The 26,555-nt window shown below is 41.8% G+C and overlaps 1 protein-coding gene across 15 annotated transcripts in view; it reads left to right on the forward strand.

Annotated features, from left to right (window-relative positions):
- Window positions 1–26,555, forward strand: part of QTMAN (queuosine-tRNA mannosyltransferase) — a 383,269-nt gene that overhangs the window by 117,293 nt on the left and 239,421 nt on the right. For 13 of the 15 annotated variants that reach the window (XR_012082012.2, XR_012082011.2, XR_012082018.2 and 10 more), the window contains 2 exons: window positions 20,399–20,566; window positions 26,206–26,379. Coding sequence is in view for 12 of the 15 variants with exons in the window: in XM_078376897.1 (XP_078233023.1) it covers window positions 20,399–20,566; window positions 26,206–26,379 (342 nt within the window). In the remaining 3 variants the exon portion in view is untranslated. The remainder of the gene's footprint in view (window positions 1–20,398; window positions 20,567–26,205; window positions 26,380–26,555) is intronic. The other 2 variants (XM_078376919.1, XM_072983802.2) reach the window with 1 other exon arrangement.

The following is a 26,555-nucleotide window of genomic DNA, read 5'->3' on the forward strand; positions in this document are numbered from 1 at the left end:
GCATTCAACAGTGGAAGTTCTGCCTTTTTATGCAAATGTGCCCGGGTTGCAGGTTACTTGATTGTTATAAAAAGGGTTGCAACCTGAAAGAGGTTGAGAAACAATAGTCTAGGTCAGGGGTCTCAAACTCAATTTACCTGGGGGCCGCTGGAGGCAGAGTCTGGGTGAGGCTGGGCCACATCAGATTTTCCGCCAAGTGGAACAAGAGCCCGAGGAAGCCGCCCAGAAGTTTCCTTAGCCTGGTTGGGGCTCCGAGGATGAGTACGCACGGGCCCTCATCGTCAGCCACAACTTCCTCCGGCTCCTTCTTCACTACCACCACCACCAACAGCAGCAGGATGAAGAAGCAGAGAAGCGAGGGAGCACTGGTGACTGTCTATCGGGGGAGAGGGCACAACATAAATTTTTTAAAAAAATCTCACAGAATTGCCTTGCCAAAAGAGAAAAGCCCCCATCGGTACCTGTGAAATTAAACAGAACGGGGTGGGGCCCCCACAGGTGTATGCACGCATGCGCGCGCGCGCACACACGTCTGGCAACCTTCCTCTGAGGGCCTCCCTCAAAAAAAGGCACACTCAGCAGCAGCAGCTACCTCTGCTACCTCCCCCCCACCATGACAGAGGAGCAAACTTTGCGAGGCGAGCCCAGGCAGCCTCCAGAGCCGAGGCAGCTGAAGCAGGATGAAGAGGAGGAGGAGGAAGCACCACTAGGCGCTGAGGCAGCCGCTGGCTGGGCTGGTGCTGGGGGGGTGCTGAGAGAAAGAGAGCCAGAGAGCCGCTTCCCTGGAAGAGGTGGTGGTGGTGGCGGCTACTGTTGGCGGCTTGGAGGCTCTTCGAGGATGGGCCAGGAGCGAGCTCCACTCTCAGGCATTGCTCGGCGGTGGCTTGCGCTCGGGGGAAAGGGCCAGCAGCGTGCCTCACTCACCAGCTATCCCCCAAGACAGTGCCTCTTGCACCCTCCATCCAGAGCTGCAGCCTGCCAGCCAGCAGACAGGCGGTCTGGCTGGCAGGCTGCATTTCTGGATGGAGGGTGCAAGAGGCGCTGTCTTGGGGGACAGCCAGCGAGCAAGGTGATGCTTTTTTTGACTCTTGACAGCATAGGATGTGTGGGCGCTTCGGGGGGGCAGGCAAGACGGGGCATACAAACTATCATCCGGCGGGCCACAAACTATCATCCCGCAGGCCACAAATGGCCCCTGGGCCGCATGTTTGAGACCCCTGGTCTAGGTGGAAGAATAGGTGTATACCACTTTCCTCCAACATACACATAAAGGGTCTCTGCCTGCTTTGCGACTGTTTGTGCCACAGAAATCTCAGGATTCTATCTCTGTACTGCAGAAAGATTGCCACTGCCAGTTATATTATTCCACTGGTAAGACCATCTCTATGTAGCAATTATTTTTTTAAATTGAAGAACCACCTTCTTGTTCTACTGCCCTTGACAGCTTGGCCATGATCAAAGGGGTCTCAGGGGAGTCTCACGACCTTGGGGGCAAGATGGAATTGGAAATTTTTGATCTCTGAAAAATCATCATAGCTGATGACATCATCAGCCTTGTTAAGCACTGGTTATGCTTTGAGATCTCAACCAATAAATATTAGCTAAGTCCATTGTTTTAAAAAAATACTTACTTGGTCCTATGATAGGTGAAATAATGGTCATACAAAATGTATAGCAGTGTGTATGTTTACTTAGAAATAAAACTCAATAAGCTTATTTTCAGGTAGGTATCAGTCTTTTACATTTTGCATATTGACTTGTCCATGGGGCACATTAATTTCCATTGAGGTTTTGCACATATTGGTGTATGAGATTGCTGTCCTTACTTCTGTATGAGTAAAAACTATGTATAATATTCAAATGGGCAGATAAACCTGTGTATTCTCTCAGCAACAGAAGCTAATCTTGCCAAGTTAAAAAGAAGTCAGGATACCTACTATGGTATCTTTCTCTTTTGATGGAAACAAAGAAGGTAACATAGCAGTTCATGGTGAATCATCAAGTCTGAAAGTGAAAATGTGTATCTGCCAATAATTAATTGTGTCTAAACTTAACTACAAAGGAAGGAGAAAATTATTACCATACTCCTCATAAAACTCAGGAAGCTTGCATGAAGTTACCTAAAAATAAAAGCAGCCTTTAAAGGCTCTTTGGTTAAATCTAAGAACTCTATCTCACAAATCTTTTTAAAGTTTACTCTTGATGTTACAGCTTAATATAAAAATACTTATCTGATTAGCTGTTGTTTGGAATTTCTCTTGGATAGCTATATCAAAACTGTGCTGAAGATTTAGCGCCAGATCTCAGCTGCTACACTGCAGCTCTAATGAGGATAACTATTTTATCACATTTTCCCAGTTGAATACTGTAAGGGCATTTGTATCAGAGCACGAAGGTGTTTTCTTTTTAGCTCCTTGACTCTACCTGAACAGTTTTATGAACTTCTGCTAGAGAGTCAGTTTCTAATTTTCTGCACGATACTTTGGGTTTGGCAGGAATGGCTGGCAAAGTATGATTACTTAAGGGATGTATGTATTTAAAAGGATAATTGTGTATTTTTGTTGCTGTGCATATGGGTTTGTCATGTGAGAAAAAGATGGTCAGGAAAACGGTTGGGATGGTATTTCTGTGCTCAGAGGTAGACAGTGAAGAGTATAAGCTGGTCATATTTGTTAAATAAACCAAGCTGCTTTTGTTTGTTGGGCTTGGTCTTCATTTCATAGCCTGTTAGACCATGTTTTGGGTGGGACTGTCATGGGGAACCATTATCTCTGTTCGTAGTAATAGCAAAACTTTAGCTCCTCATTTGGGAGGCAAATCTAACAGTGAGCAAGCTTCTGTTCTGAACAGTCTTTCGACAAATGAAAAATTATGTTGCATGTCTGCCCATAGCAGATGCTGCCTCGGGTCCTTTTAAGGAGAAAGGCGGGATAAAAAAAATCTTTTAAATAAATAAATAATGATACCAGTATTCATGGGTATCTCTAATGTGAGCCGCCCAGAGTAGACCATGTCTAGATGGGTGGCATATAAATAAATAAATAAATAAATAAATAAATAAATAAATGAATGAATGAATGAATGAATGAATGAATGAATAAATAAATAAATAAATAAATAAATAAATAAATAAATTGCAAGGCTGTTTCTTCCCCTTCCCCATTTGTCCTTACTTCAGTGGAATAAGCAGGTGAGCCTAGAGTGTCCTTTAGCTGTCCATAGCTGTTCTAGACATCTACATACCTGTGTGAATGGCTACCTGGTGGTGTGGAAGCCACTGCTGTGTCTCTTTCCGGAGATATTAGGCCAATCTGGGAAGTGCACTCTGTGGTTCCTCCTCGTGCTGATTTAGTCTCTAAAGAATTTTGAGTTTATGTAAATTGAGGAGGAAATAGAATGGAGACTTCAAGATAAAAAACTGAGACCAGGTTTGATCAACAGATGCATAAAAGGGTGGGGCACCACATTGACTTCCATGCTGCCAGCATCAGAGGAGAGCAAACATTTTGGTTGTAGGTATTTTATATGTGTGGTAGTATGAATATGAAAAGTCTACCATATTTTTCTGCCTATAAGATGCTACTTTTTCATAGAAATCATTACCCTAAAAATTAAGGGGCGTCTTTTACACAGAAGTAAGCTGAGATAGCTGAAGAGAGAACAAAACGGCATGTACCTTGCCTCTCTAAACAGTCTTGCTTCAGCCACAAGGCTTAGTTTCTTCCAATCATGAGCCTTATGGAACTGACGTCAGCTGATCCTGAAAAAACCAATTGGAATACACCTCCTTGGAGATGGAGCCTGTAGGGTCAAGATTCAAGAGAGACAAAATGTCCCACATTCTGAGCTCAGAGGCTGAATCCTCAAAGATAATTTTTCTTAATTTTGGGGTTAGAAAATTGGGAGGTGTCTTATAAATGGGGGTGTGTTATAAACGGAAAAATATGGTACTTGAGGATGCATTTATGTTTACCATACAGTATACTGTTTCAAGGCACTATTGGCCTCTAATCAGTAGGATTCAGAGAACAAAACATGATCAGTGCATTGAAAATAGGTCTTATGTTTCCTGGGTCTTTATGGGGAGGAAATGAACAAAATAAGTATTCAGATCATTTCATATAATTAAGTATGTATTAAATTGGTTTTTTTGGAGGAGGAAGAAACAACAATGCCCAATTCATATTTTAAAAGAAATGAATGAGTTGCAATCCTAGATATTTGCTAGTTATATATTAATATGTACATATAATAATTACATTTAAAGGGAAATATTTTTTCATAACAATTAATGTTTGTAAATGTTTATAGAAGTACATAACAAATGTAACAAACACATGGACTAATTAAGATGAAAGGGATGACAACCCTTGTGGCTTGCTCTGAAAATAAAGAACAGTACAATAGTAAGACTTAATTATTTCTGTAAACATTTCAAATTAGTTTTCTTATAAAAACTGAATTTCTAAAATAGTTTGTATCTTTTGACCCTTTTTGACATTTGTACATATCATGTCAAGAATAAATTAGTCTTCATTTTTTATTTATTGTATTATAGATTCTAATATGTTATCATTTATTGCTGTTCATCTTTGTTTGAATTTTTAAACTAGCCATTGTTGGAGAACAAATGAAAAAAGGTTTTTGGTGTGATTTATCCATTCTGTATGTAAAGCATCAAAATAAAACTATTACATGTTGATTGAATATTAATACATAATTAATAATTTAATATTAATGTAAGCAATCCTTTATGTTTTATGCATGAAAAATGCTAGTTAATGTACAAATATGCTTTTCCAAAACAAAAAAATAGAAATCAACCATTGGTCCATCTTTCCATCATAGGGGATCAGATATGGGGAGCTGGTACATAGGATAACTGTCTTAAGTGGAATATGCTTTTATATTTGTGTTCTTTGATCCACCCGTAGACATCCCAGGAAGAGGATGTTAAACTAGATAGACTTTCAGCCTGATCCACCAAGCCTCTTCGTTTTTGTGCCTGTTTGCCTGCCCTTTGTCAGTTATTAGAGTTTTCAGGTAATTTTTATTTAAACTTCTACAGAGAGTCTTGGGGCACTTTGAAGTCATATTATTGTATACCATAAGCTTTCCATGGACTTGTTAGTTTTTAAACTACTACTGATGTTCCTAGTAGAAGCTGTTGATAATCAAGCCACTTTCTGTATGCATGCAACTCTTCTTCTTCATGTGTGGGACCATTTTTATTCTTTTCTTTGTACAGCTAGGCCATGCCTTCACATGTTAAACAAATTAGCTCTTTGAAAGGTGATGGTATATTCCAGCATATCTGGATTGCCCCAAATTGGGAGGACTGAAATAAACCTACCATGAATTCCTGGTTCGCACGGATGTTTATCGTTTACAGCTATTTATTTATTTATTTATTGGACTTGTATACCGCCCCATAGCGCTACAAGCACTCTCCGGGCGGTTTACAATTTAATTATACAGGGTACACATTGCCCCCCCAGCAAGCTGGGTACTCATTTTACCGACCTCGGAAGGATGGAAGGCTGAGTCAACCTTGAGCCAGCTACCTGGGATTTGAACCCCAGGTCGTGAGCACATTTTTAGCTGCAGTACAGCGTTTTAACCACTGCGCTGCTTCTAGCTGTATGGAGGAGCAACATCATATAAGCACATGTTTGTTACAGTATGATTCTATCATGCTCTCTTGAAGTGCTAAACTAAATACGCCAAGGAAATGCTTCATGTAGTGGGATTAAACTAGCATGGTGCTAGTGGTTGTTAGTTGTTCTATGTCGTTATAATACCTTCTAGTAATAACAAAGTTTCTTTGGGCAAGTTACACTTTAAAAAGAACATTTGAAACAAAGAGTTTTTAAAATAACAAACATTGAACAAGCAGTGAAATCAAATCATAGCACAACCAGAAACAACAAACAACGTATAAAGAAAGCAGTGGCTTAGATGAAGGGTGATCAGATTGTGCGTCGTTTTAGCTAGTTGATTTGGACAGAGTTGTAGCAGGCATGTGGGTCTTAGTTGATAAATCATGTTCAGGGCCACAAGGTAATTTGCTCCTCCAGTACCAGTCCTTGAGCCAAGGGCTTTCTGAAGCCAAAGTGGCTTCTTGGATCAGACTCAAGGACTATATAGTCAAGCATTCTGTTGCCACTGTGACTGGTGAGATGAGTATTGAAAGCCCACAAGCTGGAGATGAGCATACCAGCACTTTCCTGCTTCTAATTTTAGCAGCTGGTTCTGAGAAGATTACTACTGCCTTTGGTAGTGGGGAAACTAGATATTCACAATGATGAATAACTTTGTTAATCTCATCTACCATGAATTCGACTAGCCCTTTGAAAAAAATCAGTCCACGTTGGTGGCCATCACTATGTCTTGTAGTAGAATTCCATAGTTTGTTTCTTTGTTTATTTATTTAACTTATATGCTGCTCACACTACCCGATGGTCTTTGGGCGGCTTAGAATATTTAAAATACAAAAAAAAAGAGAGTTTTAACTATGTACTGTAAAGAATTGCTTTGTTTTATCAGTCTTGTATTACCCACCATTCACTTTGGTTGGATAACCCAAAGTATTATGAGCACCTTGAGTGAGTATGGAGCTCCCTCTGTCATGACTGAATGTCACTCAGCTGGGCTGACAAACCACCCACTAATGGTGCCTCTTACTTAACTGCATCAGTGCTCAGTTTCTTGGCTCGTTTCCAGTCCTTTACCATTCCCAGATTGAAGGAGAGGATTTGCTTGGCAAGCAGGTCCATGCCAGAAGGTCAGGCGCACACATGCCAAGAATTGGATTGGGCTTTTAGCTACAGCTGCACAAATTAGTGCTGGGACTAGCGCTCCTAAAGGCATTCCATAGGATTGGGACACCAAGGAATCATGTCAGGGCAGCCGATCGCCTTTCACTAATCAGCTACCTTGGCAAAATGGGGCATCATTCAACAAAAATATTGTGCTGTTTGCAAGCTTATACTCTGCAGACCAAAAGACTGGCAAATATGTATGTAGATTTATGTGTATCTAATGTATTACGCATGTGCCTAATCAGTATGGAAGTCTGAAACAGTTCATTCACTTTTGTATACGTTGGGACCATTCTGTTTGTTCCAATTATGGGCAAATTCTGGTTGCACTGAAAAGGCATGTAACTGACTGCACCATTGTAAAGCATTTGGCATCATTTTTGGTTGATTATTTAGAACAGATGATCACTTAAAATATGCCGTTGTTGGTTATGGTTTACCCTATGCATGTGGGTATGCATGTCTGTGTGTGCTTGAGTGTGTCACATGGTATGGAAGTGCACTGCATATTAAAAAATGTTTCACCGTTGATCAGGTTGGATAAGAATAATGTTAACCCCAGTTTAACTGTACTCTTATTTTGTGAGATAACATGCTAATGATGTAGCTGTTTTAATTTGACTTTAGCAGACAGTTTAAATATAGGTTTCCCTTACAGAGACAAAAGTTGCAATTTAAAGCTCTTTGGTGGTCTAAAAACAGCTTAATTCTCTAGTAGCATGGTAATAAGTACTAATCCAGCTTATGCAGTGATTGTAGTATGTCATGTTTGTGAAAAATTGCCTAACTAGGCTTTCTCTGGGTTTTATGTTAATTCCCCCCCCCTCAAAATTAAACATAAAACCTTATAATATCTTTGTGCTGAGACAAACTGTTCAATTTAACTTGTGCTCAAGCAGCAGCTGTCAGGAATTATCATATTTCCAATGTTCTTGGTATCACCTTGTGTCCTCCTGCATAGACTCTATGGGATGATAAAGCTCACCTTGTTAGGATTTATTACTGAAATAATAACCTGAGGTAAAATGAACATTGATGTCACATGGAGTGACAGCTGACATATATTTATGTCATGGGCTACATTATAATAATAATATCTTTCCCTTCCCTTCCCTGGCACTAGGTGTTAAGTGGAAGTGCTCTTCATCTTATCCCCCAGTGCCCTACGCAGACGTCCATTAGACAAATACAACGCCCCTCTGTGGGCATGTTCATAGTAACGTGTCCTGTCAAGTATTTAAGCTTTAACATTACGGTTCTGCAGGAGTTAGGGAACAGACCTGAGGAGGGGCAGTTCTGAGTACATTTTTATAAATTCATGATGGAAGAAATTTTTTAAAAGAAGTTTATTATCCAAGCGGGACAACTGAAATTTTCTAATGCTATGTCTTTAAGCTTTCCACAGGTAGGAACATAGGAAGAAGCTGCTTTACAGCAAATCAAATGCTTGGGCCATTTAATGCAGTTGTACTGACACTGACTGGCTCTATAGAGCTTGTGGCAGGAATTTTTCCAACTCTACTTTAAAATGCCATGCAAAGCATGAGCTCTGCTCCTTAATGCTGTATTTGATAAAGTAAGTGAAATGAGAATTAGCCGTTTAACTACTGTCAGCTTTCCTGAGAAGCCAGCTCAATGGGTCTTTGTCTCTCCCTGACTGTTATCCGGCAGCCATTCCACGAGGTTGAGGAATGTATCCTCAGTTGTTGTGCCTCTTTCTGTTTTCCATCCCCACTTTCCTTTTGTGTCTTTTAATTGGAAGCCTGAGGATGCCTTGTCTTTTTCAAAACTGACATATAAGCCATTTCTGAAGGCCTTTTCAGCTGTAGAATGGGGTTAAGTGTGAGAAATTATGAAATAAACAAACAAATGACAACTATAATGACAAATTGTTGTGACATTTTACATCAAAGGTTTTTCATCTCCTGCCAATGCATATTTGATGAAGTCCTTGCAGGGGGAGGGGAAATGGAAAAGTGAAATAATTCTTCATGGAGAGTCACCATGAATTCTCAGGTGATGACTGTTACATAACAGCACTGATGTTACCTGTCTGTCATGGGTTTGGAGGGAAAGTTCCATCCTATGGGGAGTGGAAGGCGGGACATCAGGAGGAGGGGCTGTACTGTATAAATATGTGATGCCTGTGTGGTGAGAGAGGAGATGCTGAGAGACACTGGGTTGTGACGAAGCAGCAGCTGGGAAGAAGAAGCTGTTGTGGGAGTCAGTGTGTCAGACAGGGTACTTCTGTGTGTCAGAGTACCAACCTGATAGGTTCAGGTGTCTGTTGGTTAGCCAGAACTGATAGGTTCAGGGTCTGTGCTTCAACTTAAGGGTTCTGGGTGAACCAAACTGTATGCTTGTATGAGTGAGAATAAGCCACGTTACTTTATCCTATTCATCTGATTGTTTATTTTTCCCTGTGTGTATTTAAAATAAACCTTATTCTTTTTATTGTTTAAAAATCCATCCCTGGTCTGTGTGACTTCTTACAGGGAATGGTTGGTGGCAGCTTAGTGTACTGTGTGACATATCCTAGTAGGTCTGGGTTTGTCACATTGATTGGTGTCCAGCGTGTGGGATACGACTGGTCCAGTTGTCCAGTGGTCCAGCAAAGCCTTGGCAAGTGTGCCCAGAGCAAGGGGGGTCTAGTCAGGGACAGTCTGAGGCGCGTAGGTAATCTTCTAGGTGTACCTCACGGGGAGGTGCGCTAGTAGAAGAACGTGCCAACTGGGGAGACTTAGATTAAGGTGCTCTGAGGCAGCCTAGTTTTGGCGGGAAAAAGCTGAGGCAAAACTGCGTAGTAACAGCGAACTAGCTTGCCAGCTGAGAGGCCCAGCAGAGGGGGGTAGGCTCTGACTCGATACTGTTGCAAATTTAGTGCTGAAGAACAGCAGCAATCTCTAGGGAGAGCTGGTTCTGAGGCAAGAAGGAAAAAAGTGGTCGTTTTATTTTGAGGCTTGACTTTTTAAAGCAGCCTGTTCTGAGGGGGGATTATGCCCTTGACTCGAAGCCAAGTAGCAGACATGAGTGAAGTGAAAGACCCCCAGATTGACCAAGGTTCTGAGGATGAATTTGGCTCAGTGCAAGGTGATAGCACAGGAGAACAGAACCCAGAGCTCAGAAAATTACTCATAGCCCAACAGCATGAATTGAGGATGAGGCAATTGGAAAAAGAAGAAAGATTAGAGAGAGAGAGAATGGAAATGGAGAGGGAATTGCAGAGAGAGAAAATGGCGTTTGAATTAAAAAAATTGGAACTGATGAATCAGAACAATAATAACAATAGGGATTCTGAGGGAGGCCAATTGTCAAAGGCTGACCTGAAGAAATTCCCTGTGTACCACAAGGGAGATTGTCCTGAGGTGTTCTTTTCCTTAGTGGAAAGAGCGTTTGTGGACTTCTCAGTGAGGGAAACTGAGAAGATGACCATCATGCGATCTTTAATCAGTGGTAGCCTGGCTGAGGTTTATGCCGAGATGCCTGAGGAACTGATGAAAGATTTTGCAGAGTTTAAAAAACTGGTGTTTGCCAGACATGGGATAAATGCAGAGCAGCTGAGACAAAGATTCAGGTCCCTCACAAAAAAACCAGAACAGACTTTTACCCAAGTGGGGGCCCAATTGGTGAGGCTGCTTGAGAAATGGCTATCGCAGGAAGGGACAGAGACCTATGAGCAGCTTAAAGATTTGATAGCACTGGAACAGTTCTATTCAGTCCTGCATGGGGAATTGAAATTCCAGGTGAGGGAAAGGAAACCGAAATCTGTGGCAGCAGCTGCAGAGATCGCAGATTTTATTTCCCAAATAAGAAAGCCCTTAGGTGAGGAGAAATCTGTAGGAAAACCCAAAGAAACCTACAGCAAGTACTCTCAGGGACCAGGGAAAAGCCAGCAAGGGGGAGGGGCCCATGGTGAAGGGAAGCCCTCAGACATGAAACTAAGACCTCAGGTTTTGGAGGGAAAACCAAAACAAGATGAGAGAGAATCAAAATACACCAGAAAATGCTATTTCTGTCAGGGAAAGGGTCATCTAATCTCAGAGTGTGAGAAATTAAAGCAGCTAAAAGGAATGGTGCCTCAGAATTCTAGTGGGACCAAGCCAAAAGCTGTGTTCTGTGTCCAGAAAGAGCAAGACTCAGTGTCACTGAGGGAGCCTGTTGCCATGGCTACTCAGTCTGGAACAGCTACCTCTGCTGATCAGGCTGAGGAAAATGGTCCTCTTGTGGAGGTAAAGCGCTGCTTGCTGATAAAAACAGATTCTCAGTTGTTTGAGACAGCAGGGGTGGACGTAGGAATACTTGACCGTCAGTATAGGGGGCTGCGGGACACTTGTTCCCAGGTAACCCTGTGCCATCCAGATATCATCCCTAGGGAGTTTATAATCCCAAATGAGAGCATGAAGGTGGCAGGGATTGAGGGGCAGGTAATCTCTCTGCCAGTAGCAGAGGTACCTGTCAACTTTCAAGGCTGGAGGGGAGCTTGGCGGCTAGCGATTTCATCGACTCTGCCAGCAGCCGTGCTCGTGGGAAATGACCTGGCTGAACATGTGAAACGGGTGCTAGTGATTACACGCTCACAAGCCACCACAGGGACAGTTCAGGGGGGTAATGATGAGCCAGAGACGGGAGCAGAGGGGAGTTCAGAAGCTGTGGTGGAAACCTTAACCACAGACAGCAGATTTGGACAGGAGCAAAAGGCAGACGCCACTCTCCAAAAGTGTTTTGAACAGGTGACTGACGCCCAGCTAACACCTGAAACCCCAGAGAGATTTCTGGAGAAAAAGGGGATTTTATATAGAGAAACCCTGAGGAATATCTCAAAAGGGGGAGATGGGATCAGAAGTCAGCTGGTGGTACCTGAAAAGTATCGCCCCATGATCTTACAAAGGGGTCACTCTGACATGTTTGCTGCGCACTTAGGAGTGAACAAAACACAGCAGAGAATCACACAGAATTTCTACTGGCCTGACATAGGGAAGCAGATCAGGGAGTTCTGTAAACAATGTGATGTGTGTCAAAGGCAAGGGAATAACCGCGACAGGACCAAAGCAAAGTTGTGCCCTTTGCCTGTGATTGACACTCCGTTCAAATGCATAGGGGTGGATATTGTGGGACCTTTGCCCAAGGCCACAAAGAGGGGGAACAGGTTCATTCTAACCATTGTGGACCATGCCACAAGGTATCCTGAAGCCATACCCTTGACTAACATTGAAACTAACACAGTGGCCGATGCTTTGGTGGGGTATATGTCCAGGATGGGATTTGCCTCAGAGATAATCACAGATTTGGGCGCATCGTTCACATCAAAGCTCATGAAACGCTTATGGCAAATCTGTGGAATAAAGCACAAGGAAACCACTGCCTATCATCCTGAAAGTAATGGGTTAACTGAGAAGTTCAATGGGACTCTAATGCGCATGATTAGGGCTTACTTGGCAGAGAATCCAAACAATTGGGACCAGAAGCTGCAATCCCTTTTGTTTGCTTATCGATCAGTGCCACAAGCCAGTACCGGGTTCAGTCCGTTTGAACTTTTATTTGGGAGAAGGGTGAAAGGGCCCCTTGATTTGATCAAACAAAATTGGGAGCAGATCACCAAGGATGACCCACAAGACGTTGTGACTTACATAGACACCTTGATGAATGACCTAAGGAGAAATCTAGAGCTGGCAGCAGAAAACCTGCAAGCTCAGAAGGTCAGACAGAAAACATGGTATGACCACAAAGCCAGAGAGAGGCACTTTGACCCAGGGGAGGAAGTGCTTTGGCTTAGGCCCTGCAGAGAGAATAAGCTGCAGCTCAAATGGGCAGGACCATATAGGGTCATTTCCAAGATGTCAGACCTGAACTACCTAATAGAGCAGGAGGAGAACCAAGCAAGGAGGGTGGTTCATGTGAATGCCCTAAAACCCTACTACAGAGGGGAACAGAGGGTTTTATTTGCGATAAAAGCAGCTGAGAGTGAGGAAGCGGAATTACCCTTCTGGGAGGGTAGAGGGGAAGTAAAATACAACCCAGAGGAGGTAAAGATCAGTCCTGCACTCACCCAAGACCAGCAGCAAGAACTAAAAATGCTGCTTAGTAAATATCAACAGGTGTTTTCCAACAAGCCGGGGATAGTGAAGGGAGTGATGCATCGGATCCACACAGGGGATGCACCCCCGCAGGCAGTATCCCCATACCGAGTAACGGGACCCTATAGGGACAAGGTGCGGAAGGAGCTGGACGAAATGCTGAGGGAGAACATAATCGTCCCCTCTTCTAGTCCTTGGTCCTCTCCGATAGTCCTTGTGGACAAGCCTGATGGGAGCATTAGGTTTTGTGTTGATTACAGGAAATTAAACCGTGTAACCACTCCTGATGCCTACCCAATGCCCAGGCTAGACAACCTGATTGAAACCATAGGGGGTTGTCGGTTCATCTCATCATTGGACCTGGTAAAGGGATATTGGCAATTAAGAATTGATCCCAGGGATCAAGAAAAGACTGCCTTTTGCAGCCCTTTTGGTCTCTATGAGTTTCGAGTCCTGAGCTTTGGTCTCAGAAATGCACCAGCCACATTCCAAAGGCTGATGGACCAGACCTTGGCAGGGCTCAGTGACTTTACAATGGCCTACATTGACGACATAGGGATCTTCAGTAATACCTGGGAAGATCACCTGATACACCTGGAGTTAGTGCTGCAGAGGTTAAGTGCAGCAGGGCTAACAGTAAAGGCCAGCAAGTGTCAGCTGGGTAGCCCAGAAATAAAATACTTGGGTCACATGGTAGGGGGAGGAATGATAAAACCCCTGGAGGCCAAAATAGAAGCAGTTCGTGATTGGCCTAGACCCAACACCAAGAAAAAGGTCAAATCATTTCTTGGGTTGGTGGGCTACTACAGAAAGTTCATCCCAAGGTTTAGCGAGATTGCGGCTCCGCTGACCGATCTGACGAGGAAGAAGGCTGATGACCGCATCCCGTGGACCAGCGACTGTGAGGCGGCGTTCCAGAGGTTGAAGGAGGCGTTAATCAATTATCCTGTCCTGCGTGCTCCAGACTTCGACCGGGAGTTCATCATCTACACAGATGCGTCTAACAGCGGGGTAGGAGCAGTTCTGTGCCAGGAGGATGAGAATGGTGACCAGCATCCAGTGTCCTACCTGAGTAGGAAACTTCAAAAAGGTGAGAGACATTTGGCAACCGTGGAGAAGGAGTGTTTGGCCATAGTCTACGCGATCCAGAAGGCCAAGCCTTACATCTGGGGAAGACATTTTATTCTGTGTACTGACCATTCACCATTGCAATGGTTAAAGACAATGAAAACCCACAATAGCAAACTTATGAGGTGGGCTTTAAACCTACAGGACTATGACTTTGAAGTGAAGGTGGTCAGAGGGTCAGTGAACTGTGTTGCTGACGCCTTATCAAGAAGACCTGAAGAATGAAGACGGCGAAAGAACATGGACTATGTGTATATAATGATGACAAAAGGTTAAATGTACCTGGTTTTTTTGAATTTGGTTTGTATGAATAAAGGTAAATGGATGTATTGTATATGGTAAATGTTTAAATGCCTAATTGCTATGGTTAACTTAGAGTGTAAGGATAAGTAAGTATTATATGGTATGTATAACTGTTGTTGTGTATTTTATACAGGTTGTTTTTTGGTGAAAAGCACGTTAGCTTTCCCCCTACAAAACAACTTATAAAGAGGGGAGGTGTTACATAACAGCACTGATGTTACCTGTCTGTCATGGGTTTGGAGGGAAAGTTCCATCCTATGGGGAGTGGAAGGCGGGACATCAGGAGGAGGGGCTGTACTGTATAAATATGTGATGCCTGTGTGGTGAGAGAGGAGATGCTGAGAGACACTGGGTTGTGACGAAGCAGCAGCTGGGAAGAAGAAGCTGTTGTGGGAGTCAGTGTGTCAGACAGGGTACTTCTGTGTGTCAGAGTACCAACCTGATAGGTTCAGGTGTCTGTTGGTTAGCCAGAACTGATAGGTTCAGGGTCTGTGCTTCAACTTAAGGGTTCTGGGTGAACCAAACTGTATGCTTGTATGAGTGAGAATAAGCCACGTTACTTTATCCTATTCATCTGATTGTTTATTTTTCCCTGTGTGTATTTAAAATAAACCTTATTCTTTTTATTGTTTAAAAATCCATCCCTGGTCTGTGTGACTTCTTACAGGGAATGGTTGGTGGCAGCTTAGTGTACTGTGTGACATATCCTAGTAGGTCTGGGTTTGTCACAATGACTTTATGCTCCAGCCATGATTGTTGGTGAACCAACAGTGGCTGGAATGGGCCCTACGGGGAAAAAACAGCAAACATTTCTGGTTGCTTCTCATTGTATCAAATTTGTCTTATATTTTCTCACAAAGTCTCACCAAGCTTAATAACAGTTGGGTTGTTGATCTGTTGTAGTTTAGTAAAAAACTTACGAGAGTCCACCAAGTGTAGCGGACAGAGTGTTGGACAAGGACTCTGGAGAAAACGTTCGAACCTCCGCTTGGCCGTGGATGTTCACTGCAGGTGGCAATGCTAAACCACTTCTTGGATATTTCACATGACTTGCCTAACTAGAGGCACCATAGCTCAGAAGCACCATGATGCATTAAAAGACTTTATGGGGTAACCCAGATTTAAAAATTGGGAAGAAGCCTATGGAGGGTATGGACAGGTGGAGGAATTCTTACCTTAAATCAATTAATTTGACAGGATGATTTTTTGCAATTTACCTGTTTGAGAAGTAGGTGTGATTTGCCAGCTTCAACTGAATGGCAACAATTACAGCATCTGTTGGTAGCTAAATGTGGTCCAGTAGCTTCGAGTGCTTCAGAGTCTCTTGCACTTTTGGAAATGCTTATTGCATCCATCCAAGAAAAGAAACCTGCATTATTTCTTTATATCTCTTTACTGTCAGTTAATAAATATGATACAGAATGTCTCAGAGATGAATAGAAGAGTGAAATAGATCATGTCATTTTATCTAGTAATTGGAAGATAGCATTTGCAAATATACTAGAGATATCTATAGATCTTAAGCTGTGACTCATCCAATAAAAAATCATGTGTAGAATATACTAGACTAATGTCATATTAGGAAGGGTCTGAGCAAATCATTTACTGTAACTGTTGGCTCTGTGATTCTCTTGATGCATCTCGGTTTCATGTTATGGATATGCCTAGTTATAGCCTCATTTTGGAGAGGAGTCATTACTTGCATTAATTTTGTACTGGACCAATATTTGATCTTTGTTGATACGTACTTTTAAGCTATACACCTGCTTCTTGGAGATTAACCACCAGTCAGCATAAATGGACTCCCCATACCCTTACAGTTGCAAAGAGACTGATTTAGCAACACTAAAAATACTGCCCCACCAGTACTCCAATGGATGGAATATCCTCTATCTCTTCCAATAAGGGGATTCAAGGAGCTCTCTATATGGGGAGAAAGGTGGCCTATAAATGAGATGTATGTATGTATGTATGTATGTATATGTGTATGTGTGTGTGTGTGTGTGTGTGTGTGTGTGTGTGTGTGTGTGTGTGTGTGTGTGTGAGTGTGTGTGTGTGTGTGTATGTATGTATGTATGTATGTATGTATGTATGTATGTATGTATGTATGTATGTATGTATGTATGTATGTATGTATGTATGTATGGTGTGTTTTGAAATCTGTTCCTTTGTTGTTGTGCCAGTCACTTCTGCAAAGCAGGGCTACATTTTCTTTGTAAGGACAGCAATGCTGGCATTCAGTATTTGTAGCTATTATAGCTGGTGTTTGTGGTGCAGCCTTTGGCGGAGTACTTTGAATAGCCCCGAGTGGAGGATCATGATTGGACCTTGGTTGAAAGACATTGGTTATATATGTATGGTTATTGTTAAGAGGTTGATTATTGATAGAATGTCTCAGCCGTTGTGCTGCTGTGTGATACACCGTGAGATAGGAACCTGGTTCACAGTAGTAAAATGGAATGTCAGTAGTATCCTTTTGATCTCTTGGAGTTCAACTGTATCTCATGTTGTTGACCTGGCCCAACTTTCCTGTTAGCCAAGGAAATCTGGCAGGCAGTGAATGAAGAAGGTAGAAGAATATTATGGCAACTCCACTGGCTGCTAGTCCATTTCTGAGCACAATTCAAAGTGCTGGGTTTAACCTATAAAGCCCTAAACAGCTTGGGCCCAAGCTATTTCAAAGGCCACGCCTCTCTTTATGAGCCTGCCCCGGTGTTAAGATCATCAGGGGTGGCTTTTCTCTCGCTCCCACCACCCTCACAGGTGTGCTTGGTGGGGACACGGGAGAGGGCCTTTTCTGTTGCTGCTCCCAAACTCTGGAACTCTGTCCAATGGAAGGCCAGACTGACCCAATCTTTCCTGTCCTACTGCAAGCAGGTGAAGACCTTTATTTTCAGGCAGACGTTTCCTTAGTGAATGGCTGTATAAGAGAGGTTTTAAAATGGGATGGTTTATACTTTTGTTGCTTATAAATCTATTTTACTAACGTTTTTATTTAACATTTTAAATATGTTTCTTTAATAATTTTTAAAATACTTGAATAGTTTGGTATTTTTAGCTTTTAATATTTTTAGCTGCCTTGGATCCTTCTTTAGGAGAAAGGTGAGGTAAAATATTTTAAATAAATAATTAATATTAAACAACATGGAATGACTTGTATTCAAGTGGATTTTCTGTAGAGATAAATTCTAAGATAGACACTGAATTATTACTGTTAAACAAAACAGATGAAACTTTATCATGTATTAGAAGAATGTCCCTACCCCTCTGGCAGTACAAATGAGGGACCTGTTGAAGTCATTGTGCATGATTATCTGTACATATGTAGGCCTTGACTACATCCATGGAGATGAAAGTAACTGCTTGAAGTGGCCTGGATAGATAAGACCTGAATATAAAGAGGTTAGATACCTAAGGGGATATGAGACAAAATGTATACTTCTATACAATTTGGCTGCTGTCTCTGAGCCATGATGTCATATAATATTGAATGTCCTCTTGTCTAAATAAATTTTCTTTGTGGGGAAACATTGGCTGTTCAAGTGCTTTTGGCCTATAACTCCCATCTGTCCTACCCAGTATCCCCAGTCGTGAGGGATAATGCAAGTTATACTCTAAAAAATACCTGGAGATACAGAGGACCCCACTGCTGGTGTTGGTGGTTAAATGAGATCAATGAATAAGAGAGACAGTGTGTGTCTGTGAGAAACATGGAATGGTCGTTCTGAGGAAAAGGAGTGTTTTCTTCACGCATCCTAGTCTGTTTTTGTGGCCAACTGAGGAGAGGGAGAGGAGATGGAATCTGGGGCAGCTGTTGGTAGAGCATAAAATTATAATGGTTCCCAGAGTCCTCTATGGTGATGCAGAATACTCTCATGCTTGTTTTCACTTTGCTTGCTCTCCTTTCCAGCTCCTAATTTCTACACAGCTTGCTCTGCATATGAAACAATAAGGTATGCAGTCATGATTTGGTTGCTTTATTGATGCTTTGAGAGGGTCTGAAGAAGAACATACCCTGTGCTAGACTGGGACAAAATTAGACTTTTGCTACTTGTGACTTAGGGGCATTTGACCAGGTTTTCTATTATACCTTACTGCAGTGTCTTCTTTTGCTGCTGATAGGTTTATCAGACTATTTTGAACAAGCTTATTGTTGAGAGTTTGCCGTAAGACAATATTAATGAGTCAGGGTCTTGTACTGGAAGAAGGTGTCAAGAGATACTCTGATGATGTGTCTCAGTGGAAGTCGATGTAAGAAGATTGCTTCTTGATACAAGATCACCCTCCACCTGTCTGTATCAGAGAAACTCATATCCTATTTCTGGGCTACATTTTTAAGTCTCTTAACAAATGAAAGGGGTGAAAGGAGACAGGCTTCAGTGTTTTAACAGTCAGGGAATGAAGCAGAGGGACAGAAAGAGAAAAAGAGGTGTTGGGTTTTGTAAGTGGAGATCCCTTTGATGCCTCCCTCTGGAGTTTTGATGTGGGGTAGGGGATTTTGCCATTTTATGTGTGGTTCTGTGTATCAGTCCAACACAACAGGCAGGAAAGAACGTGCTGCCCACCATCCACCTGTCGCAATAGCATACTACCTGGCTCCCTAACACTCAAGGAGAAGGCAGTGTTGGCAGTTGGGCCTGTGTGCCCTACTCACCTGAGAAAGACTGTACTTGCTCCCACAGCAAAAGAAGGTTGCACTGGAAGTACACATAGCCCTGTCCATCAACCAGAGAGAAGTGTTTGGCTTTGCTTCGTCTTGCCCTGAACGAGTGAGGAAAAACATGGCACTTCCTTACCTGCCCATGCACCAAGGCAAAGGAGAGAGTGGCAACCAAGGGGTAATCCTGAGGTGCAAACATCCCCCTGTCACCAGAAAGGTGGTGATATAGGCAGGTGTTGCTGTTGAGGGTGCTCTAGATCAGGGGTCCCCAACCCCTGGTCCACGGCCTGGTGCCGGTCCATGGCCATGGCACAACTGGGCCACAGAGACAGATCTCTCTCCACCCCGCATGCACTCGTGTCCCGCCCACCCGCAAGCATGGAAAACATTGGGGGCCACTGATCTAGAGAGTGGCATAGAGTTGTGGTAGCTTTCTAGAGCAACAGGGGCCTTGTGAGGGCTACAAAGTCAGGTACAAACTGGCCGCTCCTAGTGGCCCATCTCTGAGGCGACTGTCTCATTCACGTTAATAGCATTGCCAACCTTTTCCACTTAAACTCTGTATTGCAAAAGACTGTGAGAATGAAGAGGTCTCTGAAAGAAACTAAACTGGAGTAAGTGCTGCAGCCCTGGAATTTCTCTTTATTCAAACAATGTATAAAGTCTTCCACTCTTGGTATAATATTATGTACGAATACTATGTACCTGAATTGCCCTGTCAAGAGGTCTGTTCTACTTTCCCAGTTGTATTCACACCTATTGTGTGTAATTTAAAGTAGGGAACCGGGGCTACCAATTGCTCCTAGTATCATGGTAATAGATGGCCCAGTAGGAACAAAACAACAAAGGCTGTGAAGGATATTGAATAAAAATAGAAAAAGGAAATCTGAAAAAAATAAAATTTAAAAAGCACACAAAATAACTCACTAGATCTATCTATTGTATAAATCAAAAGGCTTTATGTCATAACAGGAACATGTGCCATTCTGGCTCATATATTGAATTTCGGTAGTTGGTTGCATAAAGAAGTAAAGTGTAATGAAACTGGCAAGCAAAGTATTCCCCAGTCAGTCTTATCTTTGTTCCATTTGTCCTTCAGACACAGCTTTTCTTGCATTTTTTCAATAAAACCCATCTAGCTATTTTTTCTTTTTCTTTTTTTAATGTTGCATCTCTCTGTAACTGAGCTGAGAAAACCAATGAGATTCAGTGCTTTTCTACTTCAGTTCTTAGCTGTTTTTTTGAGAGATCAAAACTCAGAATGCTGCTACATGGTATTAAGGCTTAGCCACTGATGTGTCCCTATAGATGTTATGTTTTTCTTGTGGGGATGGTGGTGGGAGGGAAAGGGTGAAGGGTGACACTTGTGAGCAGGCTTGTAGACAGTAAACACTACTTTCCTTGTTTCCTAGGATCCTCTTTGCAAGCTCGGTGCTTAACCTGGCTGAACTCATTGCCCTTCGGCCTGACCTTGGCAAATTGAAAAAGGTCCTGTACTTCCATGAGAACCAATTGACTTATCCTGTCCAGAAATCTCAGGAAAGGGATTTCCAATACGGATACAACCAGATTCTTTCATGGTAGGTACATCTTCCACTCCAGTGTGTTTAATTGTTTTCTACTATTCTTTATGTCCACACCTTCAGGGCTTTTCTTGTCCTTAAGAATAATGTGGAACTCTGTGCAGCTTCCAGTATGCATCCATTTCAACATCAAAAGCATCAAGTGGATATTCCTTAGCATACACAGGTTATGGATTAAGAAATATACCTAAATGCTATTATGAGAATCGCATTGTAATCCCATAAATTGCACTAATTTTCAGGATATACCCAATTTGTAATACACACAAGATGCTTTTGGTTGGAAGGCACTTAACAGAGGGCCAGTTAATCAACACTGACTTAGCAATAGCTTTTATTGCATCCAGCTGAAATTAAAATAGAGGTTTTCAAGGTAGTAAACAAAAATTAAAATGTACTGCAGTGGTGTTTTTTAGGAAGAGAGGGTAGTAAACATACCAGATAAACTCTTACGTTTCTTTCATTGCATGTTCACAAATTGTGCAGCAGTAAAACACTCAGACATTTAAAAGGCTGTGGCCCTTTGTTGTTACTTAAAACAACCATATTTCCTGAATATAAGTTAATGAAAGAAGTTAATAACAGCCACACTTGAAAAGCTTTGTGATTAGACGTTGTACAAAGCTAAAGTGAAACTGCAAAGCTGAATTGGCTTGAATTGAAATAAATTCATTTACTTGGCCTATTTTGCACATTTGTTATTAGGAGAATTATTATAAGCATAGATTGAGCATTTTAAGGCAAGATGTATAACATCTGCATCTTTGCATTGTAACTTAGATGAAAGACAAATAATGATCCTATATAGCTGAGCTTTTTTGTTAGCTCCTATTCTGCTTTCGTTTGCAAAATGTTTCCGTTTTGCAGTAGCAATGCACTGAAAATATAATGAAATGGCTTTGCCTTAAAAACAAACAGCAGCCTATAAAAATATTCCTCATCATTACTGCTGGAAGAAATACATATATCGTGAAGTTTTAGAACCATTTTTCCTCTGATGCTTCCGAGAGTGCTATCATTTTCTGTATTATCTTTTATATTGTAGGATGTCTCTAATGTTCTACCTTTATTTATCCACATAATTTGTATTCTGTGCCTGTAAAAAGAATAGATTGCCTTCCTACCATCTAGTTGGAGTGACTGGGTATAACCTGGTATGCAATAAAGAGTTGTACGGATGGTGGGAGAATACCATCTTGCTGATGCACATGGGGGGGGAGAAGCAAGAGGGGGAGAATCTGCTCCCATCTTCCCCCATAGGATGGGAAGAAAGTACAATAGGATCTACTAGTAATTCATCTACAGTGCTCCTTCAAAGCTTTCCTCATCCCATTTGTAAATTAGGCTGCCAAGATAAGGAAAGACTAGGGGAAAACAAACTTGTTTGTTTATTTGTTTGTTTGTTTAGGTAAAAAGTTGACATGTTCCGTTCTAGTATTAAAAATAATTTCTTGGGCTAAAATAATTTTTGTACAGGCATTCCAACCATTAATTCAATTGCTATGGTCTTAACATTAACGTTTAGGGCTTGTTGTTGTTGTTGTTGTTGTTGTTGTTGTTGTTGTTGTTGTTGTTGTTGTTGTTGTTGTTGTTGTTGTTGTTGTTGTTGTTGTTGTTTACTCAGTAAGTCATATCCCCATGGACTAGAGCACACTGCCTCTCAGAGTTGGGTCAAATTCCTGTTGGTCGCTTCGATGACACTGTCCAACCATCTCGTCCTCTGTCGTCCCCTTCTCCTCTTGCCTTCACACTTTCCCAACATCAGGGTCTTTTCCAGGGAGTCTTCTCTTCTCATGAGATGGCCAAAGTATTGGAGTCTTAGCTTCAGGATCTGTCCTTCCAGTGAGCAATCAGGGTTGATTTCCTTCAGAATGGATAGGTTTGATCTCCTTGAACTCCAGGGGACTCTCAAGAATCTCCTCCAGCACCACAATTCAAAAGCATCAATTTTTCGGCGATCAGCCTTCTTTCATGGAGCTGATTTAGGACTTACTAGAAGCTAATTCAAACATATACATACATACATAGCCCAGTGCTATTTCTGATTGAAAATTGCATGGCAAATATTTTGCTCTTTCTTCCATAGGTGATTTGCAGCTAGGTTTGGTAGACAGAGACTGACATTTTGGTTTTAAAAACCTAGCAGAATAGACTGAATTGTGCAAACCTGAAATGTGTCTACCCCTGCCTTGGCTATAAGAACTTCATGCTAAGATATACTGGTATCTTTATTCCCATTCTTTTGTCTTTGGCACCATTTAATTTTGAAATCTGACCATTGAGAATTTTCCTAAAATTTAATTTGCCTGAAAGACATTCTCAGCCCTTATGCAGAGGGGGCAGGCGTGAATCATGCAGCCTCCTTTTTATTACCCTCAGAGGGGAAAACAATCTTTAAAATAATTTTTGAGTTTTCTCCCAAAATCACAATTATAAGAGGCACAATCCTCCAGTAAAACAAGTGCTCTCTTACTTTGTTTTAGCAGCAAAAGTTACAACGAATCAAGTTTTTTTTTTAAAAAAAGCTAAAAACATTTAGCACCAGAATAGACCTTACAATCATCTTCAGTCCTAGTGAGAGGAGCTGGTATAGTCTTTGAAGAATCCCGTGACCAGAAAAATGGGCCCTCTGAGTTTACACACTCTAATCTAGGACTTTATTGAGTGTGTTCCCACCTCTGATCCTGTACTTTCCTTAAATGCTTCTGTGGCTAAGGACTTTATTTAGATTTCTGAGGAAGCATCCCTCCTCCAGTGAACAACTGTATTCCTCTCTAATGGACCAGAAATTCCCAAGGAAGCAGGCTGACAACAAGGAACCCTGAACTGAAGGAGCACCTTCTTCTGAGTACCTCCTTCCAGTTAGGTCTGCCCATTCTGTAAGATTGTTGCAGGCAGAGTGTCTGAGAGTTCTAACCCTGGGAGAGGCCCGGAAAACAACCACTAGAAATCAGGCCTTCTTGGCGGTAGCGCCACAATGATGGAACTCTCTTCTGCCCGAAGTCCGCCTGGCCCCTTCACTGCGCACATTCGAAAAGCTACTAAAAACCTGGTTATTTTAGACAGGCATTCCCTGAACAAGCTATACTCTGATACAATAGTGTCCAATAATATAACTTCTATCATACTGCCATGCTCCATGTTTTTTATTTTCCAATAGTTTTAATGGTATTTATAGCCTTATAATTTTATCTTCACTGCACTTTATGATTTTTTTTAATTTTTGCCCCTATGTATTAATGATGCTATTTGCTATTTTGTTACTTTGTTGTTTTTTGTTGTGGAGCTAAATGAGCAACTTGTTTGCATAAGTATGGCCAGTTCTAAACTTGAGTGCACAGTCATAATTAGCCACAGTCAACGTACCTCCAGAGATACAATCTCCAGAATCCTATAGATTTTCACATGAAGTTTGTGCAAATAGTTGAAGCCAACATTCCCTCTAATTTTCAGCCCTTCTGGGCAGGGCTGTGCCCCTCACACAGACAACTTCGCCCCCATGTGAGGTTCAGTTGCAGCCAGAAGCAAAGGGGCTAAGAACCATCACTGTGGGTATGCTGAGGAGGTGGAGCCCAGCGCAGAGGGGAGCAGAGTTGTGCATACCTATTAGAGGGAATCTAGGTTGCAGCTATTTGTGGCTAATTGGTGAGGTGCCGGGGTCTGCGTTATATGCCTGGTCACATGCCCAGTTCTGCAACCAAGATGTACCCTGGCATCCCGTCAATTAGTCATAATTAGCCACAGTATGTTTTGCAAACCTTACATGAATACCAATAGGTTTCCCTCCCATAGCTCCTTGCTTCATGTGTTCACTTTTATTATCTGATTTTGTTGAAAAATTTGGAGTGAGCTAGTGAGATTTCAACAATAAGGATCTGATTTTTCTCCCCTTGAGGAGATCTCTTAAGTACGCATATCCTAATTTTTGTTTTTGTTTTAATTGATTTGTTTTAGTAGCTGAATTTCTGTTTGGTAATCAGAGAAAAACTGTAGACCATGCAATGCAGAATTTTAAAAATACTGTACCAAATGCATGAGAAACATATCTCTGCCTGTCATTAAACTGTGACAGAAGCAAACATGTCAACTTTTTTGGTTCCCCTTTGTTTCCCTTTGTTCCCAGCTATTAGTTAGAAGCAAGAGAAAGAGGTTAGCGCACTGGTTGTCTTAGTTGAAAGAAAACATGTTGTTAAAAAATAATATGTTTGGACGAATGCGAGATTTCAGAAGATGGTTCCACTCCAGTTGTCGAGTTGAAAAGCATTAGAGCTCTCTTCAAATATTTCCTTGCTTTTCCTGCTGACTCCTGCTGTTTTTGTGGGCAGTGTCAGTTTTCTTTCTTGACTATGAAGCAGTGAGAATTAGGAAGAGGGAATGACTGTACTCTTGTGCATTTCTAACTGGTAGAAATGTTCAGGTGCACAAGGAGGTGGTGAGAGTACAAGATGGGGCTTCCTGAGCCTGCCTTTGTGATGCAAAAGTCTTTTCTTTCTTTTTGGTATCAAACATGTGACCTGTACTCTCCAGTTCTGCAAGATATAGATTGTGTGTTCAGAGCCTATGCACTTTAGGAGTTAGTTACAAAGGCCCTTCTGCAGTGTGCCTTTGGAAGGAAAGGCCTGATAAATTCACATATCTTGTCCTTTTGGTCAGTACTTTGTAGGACACAATGGAAAGGCTAGTGAGGGAATGCTGTAAACATTGTTTAGAATGTATTGTTTAGAATTCCAAAATCAACACCTTATTTTCTTCTTCTGACTGTCTGGAAGTTTTAACTTTTAGGGGGGAAATGTGCAGGGAAGTTCTGTAGGGCATTATTAGCTGAGAGTTATTAATAATTTTTGCTGGGTTTTTAAAAAAGAAACAGGTCTTTATTAAAAACTGCCAAAAGGGAGAGAAGGGCCAAATGTCTGGCTGAAATCCTATTGTACTGATATACTGAAAAATTGTGCCTTCTGAAGTTCACAGGGAGTTACAATCAGGCAGTCCACATGTCTGATTGCACAACAAACTAGGCAATGAAGCACACATTGACCACACAATTGACACAGCAGCTGCATCTGTAGAACTGCTTCCTAGATAATACTTCTGCCTTGAGTGCAAATTTTGCAGTGGCTTACTCAGCTTAAAATTATGCAGGTGCAGCTGTGCAACAGGATTTCAGCCACTGTTCTATTAAGTTCCTATTAAAATGTCTGATTTGATGTCTCCAATATTTAACCTATTTTGTTTTGAGGAGGTATTTCTGAGTTCTCTAGTGTGGATAAGAATTTGAGAGCCAGCTCATTGGAGTGGTAAAGACAATGAAAACATGAATATGAGCAGATGTGACATTTAGAGAATGGGCTTGTGCAAAATTTTCGTCCAGAGCTTGTGCCAATGGACGACTCTTTGAGATTTGGGGTCACATTGATTATTCAGTGCTAAGTTGAAAACATAAATAGGAAAAGCTTTCTTCTAGTGGGAGGGCACCTTTGTCCCTAATCCATGAAGTTGTATTTATTATTTATAAATGAATAATTGACTCTCCCTCTCTCCCTCTCCCTCCCTCCCTCCCTCTCCCTCTCCCTCTCCCTCTCTCCCTCCCTCCCTCCCTCTCTCTCTCTCTCTCTCTCTCTCTCTTTCTCTCCCACTAGCTTAGTTGCTGACATTGTAGCATTCAACTCAGCTTATAATATGGAGTCATTTCTAACATCCATTGGAAAATTTATGAAGCTGATACCTGACCATAGACCTAAAAATCTGGAAAAGCTGATCAGGCCAAAATGTCAGGTCCTTTACTTTCCAGTGAGGTTCCCTGATGTGAACAGGTTAGTAGCTGCTAACCTCTTTCTCTCTTGTGTATATTTTTTAATGTTTTGCTTTGCTTTACTTTGCTTTGCTTCACAGTGATCGCCATCTGTAACTTTCCATTGGGTCGTTCCTGTGGGAGAGTTAGGGAAACTATTACCCTTTGGGTACATTTTCTGGTGCAGAACTAAGGAAC

This window comes from Pogona vitticeps, chromosome 1, assembly GCF_051106095.1.
Source record: "Pogona vitticeps strain Pit_001003342236 chromosome 1, PviZW2.1, whole genome shotgun sequence".
NCBI classification, from domain to species: Eukaryota; Metazoa; Chordata; class Lepidosauria; order Squamata; family Agamidae; genus Pogona; species Pogona vitticeps.